The 24505-nt window shown below is 39.8% G+C and overlaps 1 protein-coding gene across 3 annotated transcripts in view; it reads right to left on the bottom strand.

Annotated features, from left to right (window-relative positions):
• Positions 1 to 24505, bottom strand: part of SSUH2 (ssu-2 homolog) — a 152259-nt gene that overhangs the window by 16356 nt on the left and 111398 nt on the right. For 2 of the 3 annotated variants that reach the window (XM_069084045.1, XM_069084044.1), the window contains exons 2-10: positions 19093 to 19191; positions 18354 to 18435; positions 14984 to 15113; positions 13828 to 13888; positions 10678 to 10802; positions 8163 to 8225; positions 7192 to 7277; positions 3609 to 3701; positions 2289 to 2394 (exon numbers count right to left, since the gene is read on the bottom strand). In XM_069084045.1, coding sequence (XP_068940146.1) covers positions 2289 to 2394; positions 3609 to 3701; positions 7192 to 7277; positions 8163 to 8225; positions 10678 to 10802; positions 13828 to 13888; positions 14984 to 15113; positions 18354 to 18435; positions 19093 to 19186 — 840 coding nt within the window. In that variant the 5' untranslated portion in view covers positions 19187 to 19191. Of the gene's footprint in view, positions 1 to 2288; positions 2395 to 3608; positions 3702 to 7191; positions 7278 to 8162; positions 8226 to 10677; positions 10803 to 13827; positions 13889 to 14983; positions 15114 to 18353; positions 18436 to 18998; positions 19192 to 24505 lie in introns of all 3 variants that reach the window. The other variant, XM_069084046.1, reaches the window with a different exon arrangement.

Raw genomic sequence — 24505 nt, 5'->3', positions numbered from 1 at the left:
ATAGATAGATAGATAGATAGATAGATAGATAGATAGATAGATAGATACCTTCTTTCCATTTACCTTCACATAATGAGTGGACTGGCATGAGCCTATATAAGCAAGGCTGACCTTACACAGAAATAAAATGGATGGTCACCTAAGTGTTTCAATGTGAAGAGCACTGAAGGCCCCCTACATTTCACCAAAAACACAAACAAACAAAACTATCCCTCCTGTGTTTGATATTATTTTGTGTTAAGCATCATTCTCCCCTTGGAATCCTCCTTCATATTTAGTTTCCTTATCTGTGCTATAGGGAAGTAGCTCCAATTTCTAAAGACCTTAAAGGTTGTCAAAAATGTTTTCCTTGATGGTTCACAATAATCCTGTGGGGTAGGCAGAGAAAATGTCAGTATTCTTGCTTTTCAGATGAGGAATCTAGAGTCAAGAGATATTAGGTGACTTGCTCAATGTCATGCATGTATTAAATGTCCAAGCTGTCTCTACAACACACATCTTCTGACTCCAAAACCATTGTCCTTGTCTATACCCCATGCTGCCTTTAGGAGAATTCCTGCATTACCCACCTTCCATAACTATTGTGTCAATAGATATAATGTATGGCAAAATAACTACCGTGTTTCCCCGATAATAAGACACTGTCTTATTATTTTTTTGGACAGAGAAACACCAGAGGGCTTATTTTCAGGGGAGGGCTTATTTTAATGAACATTGACAGCAATTTTAATAAACAGGTAAACGTGAACAAAACAATGTACCTTCATTCAATAAGCAAATCACTGGGGAAGAACAGGATGACGCGCTCACTGCTGCAGCTCTGATTGGATGCAGCTCGGAATGCGGCGTGCGTTTCACCCGGGGGGAGGGGAGGGACAGTGCATACAGAGGGTACCATAATGTAGCGTGTAGCGCAGGGGATCACCTTCACTACAGTAGCAATCTCAATAGGGCTTATTTTCGGGGGAGGGCTTATTTTAGAGGAATCTTACACAGTAAGGGGAGGGCTTATTTTCGGGATAGGTCTTATTATCGGGGAAACACGGTAGCATTTGTATAGTGCTTTAAAATGAGCAAAGAATTGTGAGCACCTTTTCTCAAGTGAGAGAATATATGTAATGATATCTAACAAAATTATACACACACATACATATAATGCTTTGCCAACTTTAAGTGTTATCTAAATTTTAGCTGTAATTATCTCATGTAATTCTCATGACAACCCAACAAGGAAGGTGCTATTATTATCCATATTTTTCAGATGAGAAACTGAATCTGAGAGATGTTAGCTGACTTGTTCTGGTTCAAATAGCTAGAAAATGTCTGAGACAGGATTCAAACCCAGGGCTACCAGACTCTAAGTACAGTCTATCCATGACACCATGCCACCTTTGCATGAAAACTCTTTGTAAACTAGGAAGTCCTATCTAAATGCTGCTGCTTCTGCTGCTCTCTGGCTCTCTCCTCTTTAGAAGTGCAAATTTGCCTAGGAGGAAGAGTACACTGAGTAATTTACTTCTTCATAATGATAGTGTTTTACAATGACATTCCACCTTGACTGGAGGAGCCCAAGCATCAGGAGAGCACTGGGGAATGAAGACAGACAGCGGGCAACAAAAATAGGAGCAAACTCAGGAAAGAAAGGGACAGACCAATCTTACCATCTTGACTATTTGGCCAAGGGCTATCCTTGTATGTTAGCTTTCTCTCCTTATGCAAGATTCTGAAAAGCCTGGAGAAAATTCTATTTTTTTTTTTTACTCAACAAAGTCAACAAAAAACCTTGATTCTTCCCCAGTTCCAAAAGGCCACATTTTCTTTCAGTCACTCAGTCAAAGAATAAGATTTAAGTATTTACCAAATGCCAGGCCCTTACTCAGCTCTGAGAATAATGAAAACATTATCCCTGTCCTCAAGGAGCTCACATTCTAATAAAGGAAAAACCATGCAAACAAGGAGTTACATACGAGACATATAAAATGCAAATTGGAAGTGATCTCAGAGGGGTGACACTAGTAATGGAAGGGACCAGGAAAAAAGGGTTGTTGCAAAAAGTGAGATTTAGTTAAATCTTGAAGAAAACCAGGGAATCTCGGAGGTACAGATGAGGAGAGAGAACTTTCCAGACATGGGGAAAGTCAGTGGAAAGGCACAGAGTTGGAGGGTAAAATGGCATGTGTGAGGAGCAGCAAGAAGTCCAGTTCCAAAGAAAAAGGAAAAAAATGGGCACAATAGAAAGATGGGTTTTTAAAAGACACTTTGCTTTACTTTCTCATATCTGTCCTCACCATAACATTTTCATCCTTAAATATATTTTCTCCTCTGACTTTAACCAACAGCTCCTCTGGAAAGTTCATATGGTGCTCAGTGACAAACTCAAACAGGCTGTTTTTCCTGGAAGAGGAGAACAAAAGCCTGGTGGTTATGACTGGAACCTCCAAGAATTTTCTGAAAGCTACATTACTGATTCCTTCACTATCCTTTCATTGGCCAAATCTATCCTGAAACCACTGTTCATTCTTGAAATACTTTGGCCAAAGGGGATTCAAGACTCTCTCACAAAAATGTCTATTCTGATGGAAATTTTTCTAATGGTACTAATATTAAGCTCCCCAGAACATAAATAAACCACATAGAACACAGATCAAAATTATGAAGTCAAAACAACCAAACATATTCTCATACTCCCCCATCTTTGCCTCTTCCCTTCATCTCAAGCTTTAATGATGGAAGGATAAATCATAGGAACATAGATATAGAAGGGACTATAAAGGCCTCTTAGTCCAACCTTCTCATCTCATAGGTGAGGACATTGGTTACACAGGTAAGAGGTAGAAAATCCTGTATTTTAACCCAGGCCTTCAAACTTTAAATATAACACATTTTCCCATTGTTCCACATTGCCACGAATAGTAGAGTTATGCACTGGTGAGGAGAGAGCAGAGAAAAAAACTGTATATGTCTAGAAGTGGGACAAATCAGGCTCTTTGGGCTTTATTTCTTCCTCTGTAAAACTGGGGTAATAGCCTGCCTGCCTGGAAGAAGAGGGTAGAGGAGATCTCTTGTAGATCCTTCTAGCTCTGAGATAATAGTATCAAAGATTTAGAGTTGGAAGGGACCTGAGAGGTTTTCTAACCCTTCATTTTATCAGTAATAAAACCGAGATTCAGAATACAGACTCTTTGATTCCAAGTCTTGAACACTCAGCAACATACTTGATGCTAACCAAACATGTAGCAGTAAACTTGGAGGGATTCAGCACGTGGGACATTTGTCCATAAAATTCACATACAATGCCCATTGAAAATAAGATGAAAATAATCAAAAAGGAAGTGAGCTACTGAATTCATGGGTCCCTTAAGTGATGACTCAATGGGCACATTGAAAGTACCCATTCCAACCCTATGGGGAGAAAATTTTTGGAGGTTAGAGAAAGGAATAAGTTAATGTTTGGGGATGGAATTGCCTAGTCTGGCAGGTTACATTGGCTAAATTAACCAATTTATTGCTAGGGTTCCACTTCAGTCTGTGATGGACAGGTGCTGGCAAGGTAGGTTCTCAAAAGATGCCAAAATATATTCAAAACTTTGCCTCTTTTCACCACTCACCAGGTGATGACCAGCTGGATGAAGTGCAATAATTTTTTCTCTCCCTTACATGTTGCACAGGTCTTGTTACCCCTACCTGAACAGGTGCTACACCTTTGGGAGGAAAATAAAAAGTGTTAGTCACACAAATATGGATCATGATTTTTTTACTTATCTCTTGCTTATGACCAAATACTATATTCTTAATACAGAGTTACTCAGTGGGTCTTCTTTAAATTTGACATTCAGCACCATGGCCAGAGGTTCATTCTCTTAGTATTAATAGCTGTAGAAAGCAGTGGAACTAGCCCCAGCTAACTGTTATAACCATTATGGGATGTGAGTTTGGCATGTAGCCATATTCACATCTCAAGCATCATTTTCTTCATAAGTAAACTGAAGAGCATGTAATAAATCAGTGGATCAACTGAGTATGTTGTAATGATACCTGTAGTCTCTACTAAAGGGGAGGTTGAAACTGGCCAATTCCTTGAGTTTGGGAGTGCTGACCTAAAGAAAGTAGGAATAAAACCAACTGGATATCTAAAATAAGTCTGACACCAATCAGGACTCCCCCAGAGCAGAGGGGCCACCAGGATGCCTAAGGAGTAAAAATATTAGCTCAGGATCAGGAATAGAGCAGGTCAGTCTTTCCAAGCCAACCAGCATTGAAATTCGATTTGGATATGGTCTAGTGACCTTCCAGCATGGGTAAGATAACACAACCAAACTTTTTTAAAAACCAATGGCTTCCAATTTGTGGATAATAGACTCCTAGGGAAGGGAAAGCACAGAGTTTTTGCAAGGGGTTTCCAAATTCATAAGTAAGAAAGCATATCTTCTGTCAACTGAATAAATGATGCAATGTAGCAGCTAAAGGGCTGACTTTGCATTTTTGAAGACCTGAATGCAAGTCTTGTCTCTTTTACATACTAAATATGTATGTCTGATCAAGTCACCTGTGTACTCAGTTACTGGTGGGCTATGTAAGAGAACTATATCCATGGAAATAATCCGTTACCAAGGTGAACTCACAGATGCAAAGCATATAAAATTTACATATATTTTCCTATTTTGAAAATATGCATACTTAGACATAGTCAGAAATCTAAAGAATTTTTTTTATCTCAGACAGAAATAAGACCAAAATTTTAAAAACCTTGGGTAATAAGGACTTGGTGAATATTAAACTGTAATGCAAAAAAAGATTCAAATAAAGAGGTACTCACTGAAGTTTGTAAAGCAATTTTGAGATAAGCTTCATAGAAGCAATTGCCATGTCTAATTCACTTTTCTTTATCAAGCTTGCACTAGCTAAGTCAGTGTTTGTGAGAAGAAGGAAGTGAGGAAAGAAGGAAAGGCAAGAAGGAAGGGAAGAAGGAGGTAGAAAGGGATGGAGGGAGGGAAAGTGGAGAGAGGGAGGAAGGAAGGGAGGGAGGAAGGAATGAAGGAAGGAACAAAGAGAAGGAGAGAGGGAGGAAAGGAGGGAGGGAAGTAGGAAGTCATTAAAATTATTCATGGTTTTAAGAGGTATGTGGTTATATCATTCATGGGGTAGATTTAAATGGGTTAGCTGAGGAATCTGAAGATGCTTGAAGGTATGACCTTAACCTTTTGAGGCTGTCATAGAACATAATATTGGTTAAACATTCCCTCTCCCCACCCACACATCACAGACTTCAGTACCAACCAAAGAGACCAAATCCTGGTTCAGGAGGCCCCTTCATCTAAGAGTCTGAGGACGATGTCTCAGGTATTATATATTCCTTAGATTCTTATGTCTGTAAACTTCTTGCATACACTGGCTTGATGGAAAATCTGCTTTTTTGTGGTCTTGCTTTGTCCCTGCAGCCCATATAAACAGTGCCTATAAACATGAAATTAGTTCAGGAAATGTGAATACTTAGGCCAGGATGATGATAGCTTTGGGGCAGTGCTGGAGATTAGCATAACCTCTCCAGACCTTTAAATCTGCATTTCTAGCAGATGCCACTAGCATTGAATGCCTCTACAACATCCATTCTGAGTTCATCATAATGCAGAAATCAGTAGCCATTAACATTGATTCAGAAAGCTCTCCGAACCCTTGTTAACTTCAGCAGGCTCCAACTTGTAAAAATTACAGCTGTGATTACCCACAATGGCATCTCCATGGGGCTGCATAGTACAATCAAGAGATGTGGGTTTACATCCAGGCTCTGTCTTGATCAAGATGAATGACATTGGGTGGTGATTCTTGCACTATTTGTTTTCTGGTACCACCCTTGGTTTTCCTTGGAAACAAATAGGCCTCTAGAGGATAGAAGTAAGGTCACAATTTGGTGGTGGGCAAAAAAGAAACTAGATTCAGAAGCAATACCCTCACATAAACAAAATAAGAAAATATCAGTAGCATTACAAAATACCTTAAGCTAGAGAACCCTAGAAAGTTTTCACAGGACCTCTTCCTTTACCTTCCTTTCTTTTCTCCCTCAACTGCTACCTTTCATTCCTGCCTCATTTTCTTCTTTCTCTTCCCTCCTTCAATTTCTTCCCTTTCTCCCTTCCTCTCTTTTACTCCTTTTTTTCCTCTCTCAATGTCTTCTTTTGCTTCAACCGCAATTTCTTTCTTCTTATCCATTCTTTCTTTCATTGACTCCCTTTCTCCCTTCCTTCTCCTTCCTTTCTTGCCTCAATCTGAATTTCCTCTTGCCCTAATTCCTTCCATCTCCTTCTTCTTCCTTTCTACCTTTCTTTCTACTTTCCTTCTTTTCTGCTCCTTTCCTTCATGCCTTTCTTTCTTTCTACCGCAATCACTACCAAACTCTGAACTCAATCCCTTTCTTCTCTCCATTCTTTCCTCCATTTTCTCCTTTTCCCTCTTTATTTCACATTTTGTTCATTCACCAGGCATTTGTCAGGTACCTTTCAGATAAAAGGAATATTGAAATAAAAAATGTTGCCCCTATATTTAAGGAGTTTATGTTGTAGAAGGGAGACTCGATTGGTTGATAATACAAAAGAGAACGTGGGAGATACAACATGTGTATTGTACTTTCAGAGTTCAGAAAAGTGGGAGATCATTTCTGAGTGAAGAATCACAAAGAACTTCTTATGGAAAAGGTGACATATGTATCTAAACTTTTTTAACAGATGCCTTAACCTGTTAGGTACTGTGCAAGATACAAAGAAATATAAAACATGATCCTTGTCATCACAAAGTTCAGAGTATAGTCATGGGAGAAAGATTTTAGTACATGGAAAACCTAGACAAGAAATGAATTGATATACCAGTGGGTCTGGAATTGAGTGGTTTAGAGCAAGGACATCAAATTTGTAGCTCGAGGCACAAAACATCCAAGTGTGCCAGAACCAGATTAAAATGTAATTGGGAAATGTTTAACAAAATAAATAAAAATGTAAAACAACACAAATAATATTAATTTGTGATTTTCTAAATCAATATGTGGACTGTAAAAATTATTTTCTATTTGAATTTGATATCACTGATTTAGGGAATGTTTTAGAAATCCAAAAATCATTCACAGGACCCCTTCAAGTAGCCAGCTACCTAGATGCGGGCTTCGTTTTCATTCTCAATACTAACCTGTTTCAGTTTACATACCTCTTCCGCCCAGAACCAGAGCACACCTGACATCTTCGGGCCTGCTTAGCCTTGCGCTTGGCCCCACTGCAGGAGGCACATCGCATCTAGAAACAGACCATCCAAGTCAGCACTTGGCCAGCACCCAGTCAATGATTAGGAGTCGTGAGGAAACATGGTGGGTGAGGCAGAGAAGCGCATGTTATGGGGGATGGATGATGTTAACACAGCTAATATAGCTTAGTTCATGGTTACCTGCATTCTGGTCTCCTACAGGTCAGATTACAGCTTTGAGACCTGACTCTGCCACTGATCTGTGTGAATCAGTGGGCTGGAATCATAGAATCCTAGATTTAGTCCTAGAAGGCACTTCGGAGGTCATCAAGTCCAACTTCCTCATTTTATCAATCATAGGTTCACAGACTTCTGTCTATAAAGGAACTTAGAGGATAACTAAACCAATCCCTTCATTTTACAAATGAGAAAATCAAGGCCCAGTGAAGTTATATGACTTGCCCAACGCCACACAAAATTTATAAACATCAGAAGCAGGATCTGAACCCGGGTTATCTGTTTCCAAATCCAAAACCTTTTCCAGTACCATGTTATTTCCCATGAATCATAAAGAGTTGAAATTTTAAGGGATCATAATCTAACAAGGCCACTTTACTGTTAAGGACATAAGTCCTTACATACGTAAGCCATAGACATTCAATGATTTGCCAAAAGTAAAAAAAAAAATCTAGAAAATGGTAGAGGTAAGATTCAAGACCAGGTCCTCAGACTGGTGAGTCAGCCTGCATTTTGCATCTCCTTATGCCCCACACCCAGTTTCTGAGTACCCTGATTTTATTTGATTTCTACTATGTGATATTTGCTCTCTCCTACTAGTCTTTGCATGACTATAACCCAAGCTTCATCTCAAGTCATTAAGGCCAACCTCTCAGGTAAAGAATTGGCCAACACTTCAAACAAGGATGCCCCAAACTCACCGTGCCCGCTCCATGGCATCCACTGCACTTGTATCGTCCTCGTCCCTGGCATTTGTGGCAATCCTGAAAGCATAACATTTTCTGTGGGTCAAACTGCCCCAGGAGAGGGACTAGCTACAATGCTCCCAAAGATCCCTGCTGTCATCAGTGTGGTTATTCATTCACTTACATAGATCTCAACACTTCCATTCTTTAGTACAGTGCCCTCATGGGTTGCTGTGTTTAAAATTTTCATCTCCTGGTGCCCAACATTCTAGTGGCAAGCTTCTCCATGTTTAACAATGTGGACCATCTTCCACCAGTCTTGTCCCCAAATGTTTGTTATAAGTCTTTCCAGCTTAGTAGGACCTGCCAGGGTCCGTGTTCCAATGCCAAAGTCTTTAAGAAATATACTTTATGCCATCATATGGCAACTTTTATGGAGGAACACCCAATTTGCACACACCTATATGTTTCGGCAATTCTGTGCTCAAAGTGAAAGGGATGTCCCAATTTCAGAATGGGTGGCATCCAAAGAGTTGCCACCATCAAGACCATAACAGACATTCCTTTTTTAATTAAATGAAATTTATTTCAATTAACAAAATCTATGTTCTCTCCCTCCTCCAATAAAAACGAAGGTAAATCAAACCTTTATAACAGATATGCTTAGTCAAGCAAAATGAACTTTTGCATTGGCCTTGTCCAAAATGTGTGTGGGTGTGCACATGCGTGCATGTGTGTGTGTGTGTGTGTGTGTGTCTGTCTGTCTGTCTGTCTGTCTGATTCTGCACCTTGAGCCCATCACTTCTCTCTCAGGAGGTGGACAGCCTGCTTCCTCAATTCTCTGTAGTCATGGTTGGTCATTGCATTGATTAGAGTTCTTAAGATTTTCAGAGTTTGAAAATTCTTTGCCCATACAACACAAAATTATTCCTCTTACAAACAATAAAGGAAAAGAGAAGCTGTGCTCCCAAACTACCAAGAGATATCCCAGAAAGCATTTTTTCCATTGAAATAGTATCAAAGGTAATGGTTAGTATCCCAGGTGAGTTCATAACTAGCTCCTTAACCTTTTATATAACTGAAAGTCTCTTGGAGGACAAGCCATGGGTTAGCTGGAAGCACTCTATATTTGGCAAAGAGGAAGAAGCTACTTTTTCCACACTGAGTGAATAAGGTCATTCATTCTAAAAACAAGGCACTGAACAGTCTCCATGCTAGAAGTTGCTCAAGAGACTTACCTTAATGAGATTCCTACGTTCTTTAGTGAACTGATTCTATTCAGTATTAGGATAGGGACTGGGATTGTGATTTCATTACAGTAAAGACCAGGATGAGGAAACTCCCTGTATTAAAGCAGATCAGTGCCTTCTCTTCAGTTGTCTGAGGGATGCCCATAACACTAAAGTTAAATAATTTGCCAACAGTTGTATGAGGTTCTTATTGAATGGAACTTTGGGCAATTTCCTCATAAGGACAGGAGTACATTATAGTAGCTGGTGCATGGTTTATTACAGAAATCTTTTGGTTGAATGTGACATACATACAATGGCAGAAGAGAGAGAAAGTATATAAGAGTGGTTACCAGAAGACTCCGGGCTTACTGAATGTTAACCAATGACTGGGTGAGTGAAAAGTCATAATGCAGATTCTCTCTTCTTGCTTATTTCCCTTCTAATGCCCATGAAGATATTTTAGCTTTACTACAGATTTTCAGTTGTCAATTATTCCTAACATTTCAGTCTTATTTTCCTACCTGCCTATCACTTTTCCCCCTCTTGCAAAAAAAAAAAAATCTGTGAATGCAGTGGCCACAGGAGTGTGTGATTTTTCTTTTTCAAAGGTCAACTGTAAAACAAAGTACATTTGGGGCGGCCAGGTGGCTCAGAATTAAGAGCACCGACTCCAGTGTCAGGATGACCTGGGGATCAAATCTGGGCTCAGATACTCAGCACCACACCCAGAAATAACTGGCCATGTAACCTTGAGCAAGTTACTTAACCCCAATTGCTTAAAAAAAAGTACATTTTTTAGTGACAATACTGACCCCCTCACCCACTATTATGCCCATAAGGGGTTTGGTTTGAGGTTAAATTGGGATTTGTTTATCCATGAAGAATTAGTTCTAAGTCTAACTATGTAGCTACCTCTTCATTTTTTTAGTAAAATTGTATTCATATCTTTTATTTTTACATCATCTACATTTCCCAATGTACTCCCATCCCCCTACCAAAGAGCTATCACTTACAAAAATTAATTTTAAAAAGGAAATACTATACTTCAGAAAAGCCTACAGAGAATTGATATATATGGGAAATAATATATATGTATATGCTATATACATATATATAAAACATACACATGTATGTGTAAATATGACACATGTTTCCTACTCTACTTAGACTGTAAGCTCCTGGAGGGCAGGGACTGTTTTGTTTTTGTCTATGTGTGTCCATAGTCTAGCTCTATGCCTGAAACCTGCTAAGTATTTGATAAATGCTTGCTCATTAAGTGATGCTTCCTGTCACATTACCTTGACTAAAGAAGAGTGAGGTACTTGAAACTTCTTAGTCTCCTCCTGAAACATGGGAGGGACATGTACTTGGATGTCCCAAGGCCTGGGTGATGCTCCTTTTTTCGGGCCATCTACTGAGTGATCTAAATTTAAAAAAAATGAAAATCTCTGTGAATCTGTGGCCTAGTAGACTATGGCTACATTACTTAGAATTAATTGTAGACTGACTCCAGTTTATAGATCGGGATGAAGTTGAGAGCTAAAAGTAAGCGTTACAATTCAAGTTAGAGCAAAGGTTAGATTTAATCTAACTGCTTCTCCAGAAAGTTTTAGAGTATTAGTTAAATCAATTGAAGAAGTAAAAGATATAATACTATGAAACACATATATTGTGCTTTGAAAAAGTGCCCAGAATTCTCCCACGGTTGAGGGGGGTGGTGGGTATGCAGGGTAAAAATCTCCTCCCACTCAGTTCCTGAAGTTCTACCACATTTCCTTCTTTGGTAGTTTCTTAATGAAGATACTTTGAGGAATATGGTTCAGACTAGATAGCCGCTAAAGTTCTTTCCATCTCTAAAAGCCTAAGCTTCTGTAATTCTTGTGGGTCTTGGGAGGTTTTCAGAATTTGGGTGTAAATTCAAATACTCTTGGTGAAATTTTAAAAAACCCACTTTATCAGCTCATGCATTAGTGAATATAAGTTTTCTACAAGTAGAGAGCAAGAAAGGCTCATGGAGGAAAAGGTATTTTGTACATCAGAGTAACCAGAATATGGTAGATTGATGGTGAAGGGCAAGGGAAAGAAAGGAATCAAACATTGCTATAAGTTTCACAAAATTTCTATAAGTTTCTCTAGTAAAGGTTTGATTTCCAAGCTATATAAGAAATTTATTCCAATTATTAGAATAAGTCATTCCCTGATTAATAAATCAGTGATGGATATAAACAGATTGTTCTCAAGTTAAGGAATCCAAGTACATGAAATAATGCTTCCTTCACTAGTAATTGGAACAAAGCAAATTAAAGTGTCATTGAGGTTTGGTGTTCATGTTGTTGAGCTTGGCAGAGTTGACAAAAAGGAAATGGTTGATGTTGGGGGAAGCAGGAGGAAATAGGTGCATCAGTGCTGGGTTGGTGGAGCTATGAATTGGTCCAGTCATTCTGAAAAGAAATTTGAAGCTATGCCCCTGAAGTTAATAAACTCTTTGTGCCCTTTGACCCCAAAATAACATTATTAAACCTATATCCCAAATGGTTCAAATAAAGAGGAAAAGGTCCTACACAATCAAAAATATAGCATCTCTTTTTGTAGTAGAAAAGTACTGGAAACTAAGGGGGCACCCATAAATTTGGGAATAGTTGAATGAATTATGGCACATGAATGCAATAGAATACTATCATGGCATAAGAAACAATGAAAATGGAGTTTTCAGAAATCTGGGAATGCTTGTATGAAGTGATATAGAATGATTTTATTCAATAATAATAATAATATAATAAATGCAAACTTTGGAAGACAAGAACTCTGTTCAATGCAATGATCAGCTATCATTTCAGATAATCAAGGATGAATAATGCTACCTACCTCATGATGGAGGGCTGATGAGCTAAATATATAAAGACAGATGTTTGGACATATCCAAAATGGGAATTGTTTGCTAGACTATGCACATTTTTACAAGGGCTTTCTTTTGCTTTTTTTTCCAATAGAAATAGGAGGGAGAGAAAATAGTTTTGTTCATTAAAATAAATTAAACTTTCAAAGGGAAAGAATTAAAGACAGACCTCAAAAATCCATTCTTAAACTTTGCTTTCAATAGACTACCTCAACAGAAGAGCAAGAAAATCTTTATCAACTCCTTCCCTCATTTCTGTATTATATAAATGTAGATTTTCCTCCATTGGATTTCTCTACACCAGAAATTGGCTGTCACCCTAGATTTGTGACTTACTTTTCAAGGTTTATTGATGGGGCAACTTCAAGGAAACATCCGGTGCCTAGAACTTTGTGGTTTCAAAAATGATTAAATCCCGTACCAAGTCACTGCAAGAACGAAGCAAACTTACTGCTCCATGGTAATAACTCACATTTCTATAACACATTAAGGATTTAAAAGAATTTTCCTGATAATAGTCCTATGAGAAAGGCAGTGCAAATATTGCTATCCTCATCTCAAAGAAAAAGAATGTAAGCTTCAGAGTGACTTTGCCAAAGTCATGTAACTAGTAAGTGCTGAAGTTGGGTTTCCAAACCAGGTATTTCCCTTTTCCATATCCATCGCTCATACCACTATACTACAGTTGCCTCTAACCATAGAGATAAACAAAAATTAGAAAAACAACAGTAAGCATCTTGACAGCCAAGATTGTTTAGTCTGGTCTTTTTATTAGGAGCACTTAGCACCTTGCACATCAGTAGGTGTTTAATCACCATTCCACATTAGAGTTAAAAAGAACTTAAAAGATTATCTCAAGATGTGATCACTTAGTAGGAGAGACTGGCCACTAGGCAGTCAAACCCAGAAAAGAACCCAGAATCTCATGATTCCCTTCCCCAAAGTCTCAGTCTCTCCTAATTCCCAGTCCAGTATTCATTCCCCAGTCCCACTCTTACTGGGCAAGCATACTGATATATGTTTAATAACCTGCTCTGAAGAGGGGAAAAAGTCTACCCAAAACATATTTTTAAATTTATTCTGTATTAACATTTTCTCCATCATTTTCTTAAGTCCAAACACCAAAAAAATCAAGTCCTAATTTGTATGGTTGTTTAGTCATTTTAGTTTTGTTCAACTTCTTGCATCCCATTTTAGGGTTTTTGGCAAAGATACTGGAGTGGTTTGCCACTTCCTTCTTCAGCTTATTTTATAGATAAGGAAACTGAGGCAAACAGGGTTAAGTTATTTGCCCAGGGTCACACAGCTAGTAATTGTCTGAGGCCAGATTTGAACACATGAAGATGTCTTCCTGATTTCAAGCCCAGTACTCTATCTGCCATGCCTAATTTGTAGAATTTGCTAATTTCTGAAGTATAAATGCTCAAACTGAAAATTAAGCATCCAATTCTCACTATCTGGTAGGAACTGGTTTTCACACACCCCTGAAGATAGGAGTTTTGGGGAGGTAATGGGTTGTTAAAAATTTAATTGATACTCAACATCTACTTACTAGTATAAGGTTGAAATGTCCATTCACTTAACCTGGATTCACTAAAGGTCTCCAGTCGATACTAGAAAAAAAATTCATAATCATGATCTTTACAAGGAAAAAAACCCCATTATGTAAGAAAAGTAATGTCTACCTGAAGCTGCCTCTGGGAATTAGCTAAAAGTTTCCTTTCATAAAGTCATATATGTATGCTCCAAATGGCTCCTCAACAAGTGATTCCAGTCGCAGTCTTGTAACTGCACAGGATATCTTCAGTGACTTTATGTCACATGAATGATTTCCTTTCCCAAAGTCTCAAAACTGAATTAAATTTAAGGTTTTAATTTCAAAAAATGAACTCACTCTATGCAGCATGTTTTACAGCAATGTTGTGCTGGTAAATATTTAACTGATTCTCTGAAAAAAATGTACATTATATACTCTGAAAAGGTTTAATCCCTTATTGATATTTTGTCCATCACTTTCATCAGAACAGTAAATCAAGCCTTGATTTGTAGCATTTGTGATTTTTAGATGTAAATGCTCACACTGAAAATTTAGCAATCAGCTCTCTAGGGTCCAGTACAGCCCTTTTAGAGGGGAAGAGAAGGTGATATAATAAAAGTTGGGCATCATTGTTCTGAGGACCATGCTTGGAACATCATTGAAGGCACATTTCTTTATCCTTACAGTCATCTCAGGAAATTTTAAAAAGCCCTACACATAAGGACCTAAGTGATTCACGAGAAGGAACACCTGGGCACTGATGCTTTGCTATTAGTCTGATGAATTGTGGGGCATTGGGAAGTTTAGTGATTTTTCCTTGGTCACATGTCTAGTATGGGTCAGAAGTAGGACTTGAACCATGATTCTAAGGCAAGTCCTTTAACCATTATACCATGTTGTCTCTCAGACTTACGCTCTGCAGTGACCTCAGTGTTTGCTGGGTTGATTGGGATTAGAACCTGACCCATGCCATCCTCCCAGATTATACCTACTTTCCCTACATGATACTACCAGTGTCTCCCTGACATGACTCCCAGTTGTGGCCCCAGGCACAGAAAGCATGCTGGATGCTTCTACTTATTGACAAGAACTGCGTGGTGCCCAGATATCTCCCCTCCCAGCAGTGGTCAGGAGAGGCCCTCAGAGCTCCTTGGCCAAGAAGCCTACTTACTCGGTATAACATCTGCTGCCTCAGATCCTGAATGACCAGCTCCCCAGCTGCTCGGTTGCCATAGCAACACCTGGAATTCACAAAGCTCAGAAGGGCATTCCGGGCCATCTCCTCTGTCATGACGGGAATGCTAAGGGAGGAAATAGTTCAATGGAACCAGCAGGCATCCAAATGCCAAGTCTCCAAAGAATTTGTAAGGGTTTACCAGCAGCAACGCAATGATGATAGAAAGTCAGATAAGGCACAGGCCTCACATTCAAGGGCTTGATAATTGGAAAGCAAGTTATACAAATAAAGACTATACAAAGAAAATTCAGAGGTTCAGTAAGGATATTATGGAAAATTTGAGGAAGAAGAGATTCTGTTCACCTGGGAGGGAAGGACAGAGGAAATGACACCTTAGCTTAAAAGAATACATGGCCTTCAACAGACCTGTTGAAAGACTATTGTAACAGTCTAGACAGATGAACAGTGATCAGTTATGAGAAGTGAGAACAAAGGAAATGTCAGAGATATCCCCAAGGTTTCAGACTTTTGAGACTGCAAGACTGTTCTCTGATTCAGGAACACATCCTGCAGTTTCCTACCTTCATATATTAAATCCCTATAACTTGAATGCCCACTCTTGGTCTATCAAATTCCATGCATCCTTTTAAAGATCAATTAAAATGCTTCCCCCTCCAAAAAGTGTTCTCCATTTCCCCCAGTTAATAACAGTCATTGGTCCCTTGAAAGTCACAAACAAGCCTTTCTGATGTGCTTGAGATTGGAAATGGTCTTGTGATTTCTTTGATATAAGAAACTCTCTCTACCAAAGCACATCAGAAATTTCTCTACAACTTACAGTCCTAGGGAGTTGCCTGGGGCCTTGAGAGGTTAAGTGATATGTGAAGTGTCACCCTTAAGTGTCTCAGGCAGAACCTGAACCCAGTTCTCTACCCACTATACCATGCTGACTCTTGTCTAATGTGCATATCAGGTCTTACCATTCCCTCCACTAGACAAGAAGCTCCATGAAAGCAGGAGCTATGTTTAGCCTAAACTGTATCTCCTCCAGCACCTAGCATGGAGCTTTGCTCACAACAATAAATGTTTGTCAAAATACATTGTTTAAAGAATTGTAGGAGATATTATTTCTCTGGACCCATTAATTAGAAACAATAGATTGGTTTAATAAAAGTAGAGGGATCATAGTTTTAGAACTAAAAGGGGCCTAAAAAGCCATCTAGTCTAATAACAACATTTTACAGGTAAAGAACTGAGACCTAGAAAGTGACTTGTTCAAGGTCACATGGTTATCGAATATCATAACCAGGATTTGAATGCAAGGAATCATAGGATCCCATAACTAGAGCTGGAAAGGATCTCAGAGACCACTCCTCATTTTACAGACGAATAAACTAAGCCTAGTGGCTGCTAGGTGGTACAGTGGATAGAGTGCCCAGCCTGAAGTCGGGAAGACTCATCTTCCTGAGTTCAAATCTGGCCTCAGACGCTTACTAGCTTCATGACCCTGAGCAAGGCACTGAATTCTGTTTGCCTCAGTTTCCTCATCTAAAAAATGAGCTGGAGAAGGAAATGGCCAACCTCGCTAGTATCTTTGACAAGAAAACCCCACATGGGGTCATGAAGAGGGGGACACAAGTGAAACAACTCACCACCAACAGCCACAAAACCACGCCTCAAGAAGGTTAAGATTAAGTTAATTTTCTTAGATAACAGGATGGTGAGCAATTAAAATGAGATTCAAACTCTTTGACTCCAGAACTACTTATTCAATAAAGATCGATTGACCACCTACTATATGCCTAGCCTTATATATACCAGGGCTACACTTAAGACTATGAGCCATATATTATTAATTATTAATATATGATATCATTAATATCAGCATATTAAACAACCTCTGCTCCCCTGGTACTCCCATTCACCCTGCTTGTTGAGACAAACCAACTCACACTGTAAGTTAAATAACACGAGATAATACAGGAGATGTCACAAGATGGTACATGGCAAAATCCAATGATTGATACTCTAGGAATTCATGACAGGGAAAGCACACTGCTGCTGAAAATAGCCAAGGAAAACTTCAGAGAGGAAATAGGAATTGAAATAGGCTTTGAATCACAGGAGTCACTATAGGCAGAGAAGCAAGAGAAAGGAAATCTTCCCCAGAACCCCGAATTGAGGGGGCTCAGCTCCTGACTCCAGATTTTTCCACCTTCTGGCCCTGCTTCCAAGGACCTTTCCTCCGTTCACCCCCTTTACAATTCCCTTGTATATATTGTCTTCCCCCATTAAAATATAAGCTACTTGAGGGCAGGGACTCTCTTTTATCTTATATTTTTATTCCCTAAATCAAGCACAATGCTTAATAAATACTTTATCTAATCTAGCAGTTCTCAAATTTGGAGTTCTCAAGATACTTTTACACCCTTAAAAATCATTGAGGAGCTCTGGTTTTGTGGGTTCTATCTAATGATATTTACCATATTAGGACGTTTTTTAGTATTATTACGAAAATCATTTTGACCTCATAGACCCCTTGAAAGGATCACGAGCACTCCCAGAGGCCATAGTACATATTTTGAGAATCACTCATATAATCAGTAGAATATAGTATAAGCAAAGACTCAAAAATTCCATCTCAATAATAGTAATAAATTTCTAGAGTTGTTTTTCAAAGCACTTTTCTCATCTTTATGAGGTAGCTGGTACAGATACTATTATCTCCATTTGATAGTGTTTAAAATGAGATTCGCAGAGGTTTGGCTTACCTGTGGGCTCAGAACTAAGTGCCTGAGGCATTGTTCTAATCCACCCCTTCCCTGCTCCCTTTAAAACATTCTCTTTCTACCCTTCCAGGAAGACTCACCCAGGGCAGGAGCCACACAAGTCTAACTGGGAGAGTCATAGGAGTGGAAGTATTCTATGTCTCACAAAAAAGTGGAGGAAAATACAAAGGATTACAATAGCCCATTATCTCCCAGATCGGGCTAACTTCACCAAAATAGGTGGTGTAATATAGGCTTCCGGGAGACTGGAAGGAGGTATTCCTAGTAACTTAGTGAATTGGACCTCCTCTAGTATCAGAGGATTCTGTGTTAAGATTCCACTTCTGACCCTTACATCTTGTGTGACCTTGGGTAAGTCACTTCAATTCACTGGGCCTCGGTTTCCTTAACTATAATAATGAAAGTATTGGTCTAGATAGTTTCCAAGGTTCTTTCCTCTCTATAGATAAGATCCTGGAGTCCCGGACAATAGCTTGGGGTTTATAGCACATACAAAGTGCTTTGAGATCTCCTGTGATGACTTTCTATGGGCAATAATCTGCCCCAGAAAGTCAGAAAAACAAGTAGCACCTCACCTGTGTTGCAGAAATATCGGCCGGCCTCTCTGATCACTGAGTTTCCTCAGGGATCTTGAAGGTAGGGAGCCTTGTGGTTGGCCTGAATGGAAAAGAGATTAGAAACCAGTGCTTCACCATCTCTATTGGAATCTGCCCCCTTGTCCCTCACTCCTTTTAAGTTGGTTTATTCCCAAAGGCTGTGCTCCCAATACAATGGACAGAGGTCCAGATTTGGAGTCAGAGGATCTGAGTTCAAATCCTGACTCTGGCACTTACTATGTGTCCTTGAACAAGGATACTATGTACTCTGGAGCACCTCTCAGAGCTTGAACAGAGGACCTTGTCCCATCTCCTCCCCACTCCGTCAAGTGGTAGCAGAAAAGCCCAAAGTTGAGGGATGCTGCTCATTGCCCCTGCGGTCTGTTGACTTTTGTGTTTGTCATCATTAACCCTAAGGTCCCCTGGTAGGCAACTGAGCAGATCTTGGGAGGTGAGGATCCCAAACTAGCACAATAACTTGGTTTCTGAACTACATCAAATACCCCTTTCTTTGCTTCTTTTTCTGATTCCTCCACAGTAAGTCAAAGATATTGATCCATAAGCTACTCTAAATTAATAGTGCAAATGCATTCAATACTGTGTGGGGTAGAATTGAAACAATACCTTCCTGGCTACTGTCAATTTCATTCATTCGAGCCCATTCATTCCATACACACGCATTTCACAGGAATGGATTTATAAGACAAATTGGACTTGCCACCATCTTGAAAAGGCCAATCGTAGTTCGCCAGTTGTTCTAGAAGTTCAACAGGAGGAGCCAGGGGGCTCTCAGCCTCATAGCTGAGGTCCATGATACCTGCCAAAAGAATTAGCCACCATGAAAAACTGAAAAAGAAAAGTTGTCTGGCTACCCTTGTAATATCCCATTGTCTTTAACCCATCTCCATGAACCCAACCGAGAAGGATGAGATGGAATCCAATGGTTGAAATAGCAATAGAAATTACTTTCAGAGCCCTGCCCCTGCCATTCCCTCAATAGTTCCCCAGCCCCAGGGCTAGCTAGGTCAGCCTGGCTGAGCAGTTCCAGGTGTCAGACCCTGATTATGTGGATGAAAAGTTACTCTTGAATCACAGGACCTCAGAATTTCAGGACTGGAAGGGCAGGTAGCTAGGTAGTGTAGCATTGGGTGGAGAATCAGGAAGATGTAAGTTTGAATCTTGCTTCAGACACTTACTGTGTTTCTCCCAAGCAACTCACTTAAACTCCCCAAGCCTGGCTTTCTCACCAATAAAATGGGGATGAGAAGGTATTACATGTTATAAAATGTTATGAAAACCTTCAAGTGCCAAATAAATGCTCTCTACTCTCTTCCCTAGAGATCATTTAGTCCCATTTGTACCTAACCAATAATGTATATGCCATGAAATAATAAATAATATAGTAGCATTTATGTAGCACCTTAAGGTTTGCAGAGGACTTTACATGTGGTATTCCATTTGAACCTCACAAAAACTCTGTAATTTAGGTACAATTATTGTCTGCATTTTACCCGATGTGTCATTTAGTCCATAAACATTCATGAAGGGCCAAAACTGAGTCACAAGCCAGTTAAATGATTGCCCCAGGCTCACCCATTGAGGAGGGTGGGTTAGGCAGGATTCAAATACAGATAGCTTTCTGATCCCAAGGTCTGCTTTCTGTCCATGATGCCCCCTCATTGCCTCTAGGAGCCATCTAGCTTATGCTCAGAGACCTCTAGGGGCACAGAACTCCAGGGAGATTCCCTCATGGTGGCAACACACTCTCCTTTGAGACAGCTCTCTGGTTAGGAAGTTTTCCTGACATCTGAGCCAGCCTGCCTAATTACAACTTCCACCCACTGCTGTGAGGTCCATTCTTTGGATGGCAAACTCCTTGAGGGCAGAAACTGTCCCTTGCCTCCTTTTGTACCCCCAGCAGGACAGTGGGGCAGCTAGGTGTTGCAGTGGATAGGGTACCAGACCTGGAGTTAGGAGAAACTGACTTCAAATCCAGCCTCAGACACTTACTTGCTGTGTGACCCTGGGCAAGTCACTTAACCCTGCTTGCCTCAATCTCCTCATCTGAGAAATGAGCTGGAAAAGGAAATGGCAAACGGATGCAATGTCTCTGCCAAGAAAACCCCCAATGGGTTCATGAAGAGTAAGATTCAACTGAAAATTATGGCACAACAACAAGCTTAGCACTTTGTCTGGCGCATTGTAGGAGCTTAACAAATGTTGGTTGATTGATTTTTTAAAATCTCATTCTCTTCCACAAGAAAGCCTTTCAGATATAAGAAGATTCATCGTTTGTCACCCTAAGTTGTCTCTTCTCCTGGCTAATGGGTGCTCTTCTGGGAGAAAAGCCATAGGAAAACATTTTTAAGCTTTTTTAGGTTCCTTTTTAGTATGTCACAAGCTAAAGAAAGTGTGGTTCCTCCTTTTCATGTCCAGTTAGGTATCTATTGGTCCAACCATAACACCCAATCTCAGAAACATAGATATGTACACATAGGCATATGTTCATAGACATGTCCATATTTTCATATATATATATATATGGATATGTTTTTATATATCCAGAGATAGATAGATAGATGAGAGATTGATAGACAGATAGACAGATTGACTGGTAGATGTCCATACCCAGTCACCCTCACACTCTCTTAACTAAGGAATTGCTCTGCCATCCACACAACTTAATCCAACCCTTTCTGTTTCTTAGAAACCCAAGCTTCCTTCAAAACTCAAGTGATACCTCCTACACCTGTAGTTTCCCAGTCTTTCTAGGGGCTGGAACTGTCCTATTTTTTTCAAATCCAGGATGTTCCAGAAATAGTTTAAGCCTGCACTAAGATTTTTGGGACACCCTGTATTTGTTTATTGATTTTTTTATTTTGTATTTATCTGTGTATTTGTTTGAGCCAAAAGAATAAAAGTTCCTTGAGGTTAGATAGTTTAGATAACTTCACCCAACAATAGAAAGTAAACTTCAGGCAAGGGGCTAATCCATTTTTTGTCATTGTATCCCCAGTGGCTAACCCAGTGCTTGGCATATAGTAGGTGTTTAATAAATGCTTGTTGATTGATAGAAAATAAATTTTCAGCCCTGCTTTTGTAATAGCTACAGTGATCCTTTTTAAAAAAAATTAACAAAAGGGGAATTAGTGCTCAGTGATCACTAAGTGAACTTTACTTGGCCCTCACTTTACTTCACACTATCACTCAGCTGGGGTGACCAAAGCCTCGCCATATAGTCTCTGGGGAGGCAGGTTAGTATTATAAGAAGTCAGAGGATCTTCCTCATCTGTGAAGTGAGGTCTTTGTACACGATGGCCTCTGAGGATTCTTCCAGATTTAAATCTATGGTCATCTGAGCACAGTGTATCACTCTCTACTTTTACCCAGGATTCAGGTCATTCAACCAAAGGTCAAAAAAGTGGGTGGTAGAATTCAAAGTATGCATCCAGGAACTTTTCAGATTGGAAAAAATACAAGAAAAAAGACTGAGATGATGGTTCATGATGGGCAACTTAAGTAGAATATTTCTGTTTTCTACATAATGAAAATCTGAAGGTCTGAAATTGTCATTGCTAGTCATCCTAGAGCCAGACCCTGGTGATTTGTCAGTCCTGACTTTTGAGACATCCCCAGGCTGTCTAACACCCCCTAGAACCTCAGAGTTGGAAGGAATGAGTCTCCCCACTTCTCCTTAAGCCAGGTCACTGGCTCCCTGCTGCCTCCAGGATAAAATGCAGACTCCTCTGGTTGGCATTTACAAGCCTTTGCTTTGTGGCTCCTGCCCTATCCTTGGCCTTTTATGTTACAGGAATCCCTCTCACATACTGTTAGCTATGTGCATATGCGTACATGTTATATTTCAATTCTTACCCTCAGTTATTATAGGAATAATATTAATAATAATAGGCAGGATTTACATAATACTTTAAGGGCTACAAAGTACTTGACTTATGATCATTCATTTCATCCTCACAACGACCCTGTGAATTAGGTGCTATATTAGGAAAGTGAGGCAGTGGGGTGTTCAGTGGCTTGCCAGGACACACAGCTATTAAGTAATTGTCTGAGGCAGATTTTGAACTCAGCCCTTCCTGAATCCAAGTCCCAGGACTACCCTGCTGCCTACAGGAGAATAAAAGCCACAGGCCCTGGAGTCAGGAGGACCTGAGTTCAAATCCAGCCTCAGACACTTAACACAAAACTAGCCGTGTGACCTTGGGCAAGTCACTTAACCCCAATTGCTCTGCCCTCCAAAAAGCAAAAAAAAAAAAAAGCTACTTTAGGGCCAGAGGCCGTTTCATTTGTCTTTGTATCCCTGATGTCTGGCAAAGTACCTAGCATTTTCATAGGTGTTTTGTAAGTATTTGTAGAACTCTAGGGAAAAAATCCCTGGGGTCCTGAGATCTGTTAGAATTCTGAATGAAGCTGTTGAGCTTGGATGTCAGAAAAAGAGAACTAGAGGAGGGGGATGGGACCTCTGGCCCAGGGCCCTGAAATATGGAGTGGGGGTGATGGATGTCTTCCTCTACCATGGTCTTCTGGGACTCTCAGTGTGATCACTCTAGGTCCCAGAACACTAGCCCCAAAGGGTCAATGGGAAGCCCCTTTCCAGAAGCTTTGTGGTCCCTCCCAACCTTGTTAGCATGCTATATGTGTGTATGCATGCATATACTCATATGAAATATATATATATGCATGTGTGCATGTATATATATACATATATATGTATACATTTATATATGTATATTTGTGTGAGGGTAAGACCAAGTTTTATGGAAGGAATATTATATTATTGTATAATTTACACCATCATTAACTTAAAAATGCAGGGCAGCTAGGTGGTGCAGTAGAAAGCATTCCAGGCTTGTTATCACTGAGTTCAAATCTGACCTCAGATACTAGCAGTGTGACCCTGGGTAAGTCACTTCATCCTGTTTGCCTCAGTCTCCTTCTCTGTAAAATGAGCCGAAGTAAATGGCAAAGCACTCCAGTATCCTTGCCAAGAAAACCCCAAATGGGGTCATGACTGAACAGCAACAACATAACTGAAATGCTTTTGTTATGAACTGCATATGATCTGATTTATAAAGTAAAAGGAAAACACAAAAATAGGGACTCGTGAACTCTAGAAAACTCTGACCCACAAAAATGCCTAGAACCTGGAGTCACCCGTAATAAGGAGGTACCGGGAACATTATATTTATATAGTCACTGTATATTTTATTTTTCTTGAGGCTGCTTTCTTCATTCTGTCTATCTCTTGGCATTCTTCACATCATTTTCATGTATTCTTTCCACTGCATCAAGCTGGTTGTAATAGAATGTAGGAAGATAACAAAGTTCAGAGTAAAGTGAATCCAGCTACATCCCCTGGGCCTAGCACAGAGCCTTGCAAACAATAAGAGCTAAATCGATGCTTCTTGAGTCAAGTTGAATAGAAGCAGCTGTTTTTCTCCACAGAGAGAAGCATTGTTGCTTTCTCAGTGCACAGGTCTAAAAATAGTCCCTCCTTTCCTGAGACAATAAGCATTGCTTTAGAACAGAGAAATAAAGGGCATTCTTAGCTCCTGTGACCCCTCACCTTTCCCTTTCTCCCAGAAGGGATCTGTACCATTATAAGATGCACATTAGAGTCAGAGGTTGGGGGCAGAGCATAAAAATGCCATCTGGTCACAGTGTTTTTCTCTAAACAGCAGGAAAAGAGGAAAAGAATGAGAGGTGGGAGGCCCACAGCACCAATCCATCAAATCAGCTTGTTGTACACAAGGCATTCTCAATTCTTTGGGAGGCTAAATTAATCTCTCCATTATTATACCTATGAAAATCAGACACTTGAAGCAGAAATAGAAATGTGTCGTTTCCTGAATGAAATGGGACAAGGCCATCTGGGCAGAGCCAGAATGTTTTCACTGTGGGAGTGCTGAGGTAAACTTGCTCCATGGGGACCCTCCTCCACCTCTGGTGAATTGAAAGCCAGCTCCCCATCTCCCCTGTCCCAGGGAATTATTCTGCTGGGATCACAGAAGGGCAGAGACAAAAAGCCCTTGGGTTAGAACAATTATAATGAAAATGACATTTTCCCTGTGTATTTCCCTGACACTTTTGGAGACACGTTCATCTTCATTTTT

The sequence above is a fragment of the Petaurus breviceps genome, unplaced genomic scaffold (assembly GCF_028583685.1).
Source record: "Petaurus breviceps papuanus isolate PSGF00001 unplaced genomic scaffold, PetGlider_PUasm1.0 174, whole genome shotgun sequence".
NCBI lineage: Eukaryota > Metazoa > Chordata > Mammalia > Diprotodontia > Petauridae > Petaurus > Petaurus breviceps.
Note: the sequence above shows the minus strand (reverse complement) of the source record. Positions and strands in the feature narration are given on the sequence as shown.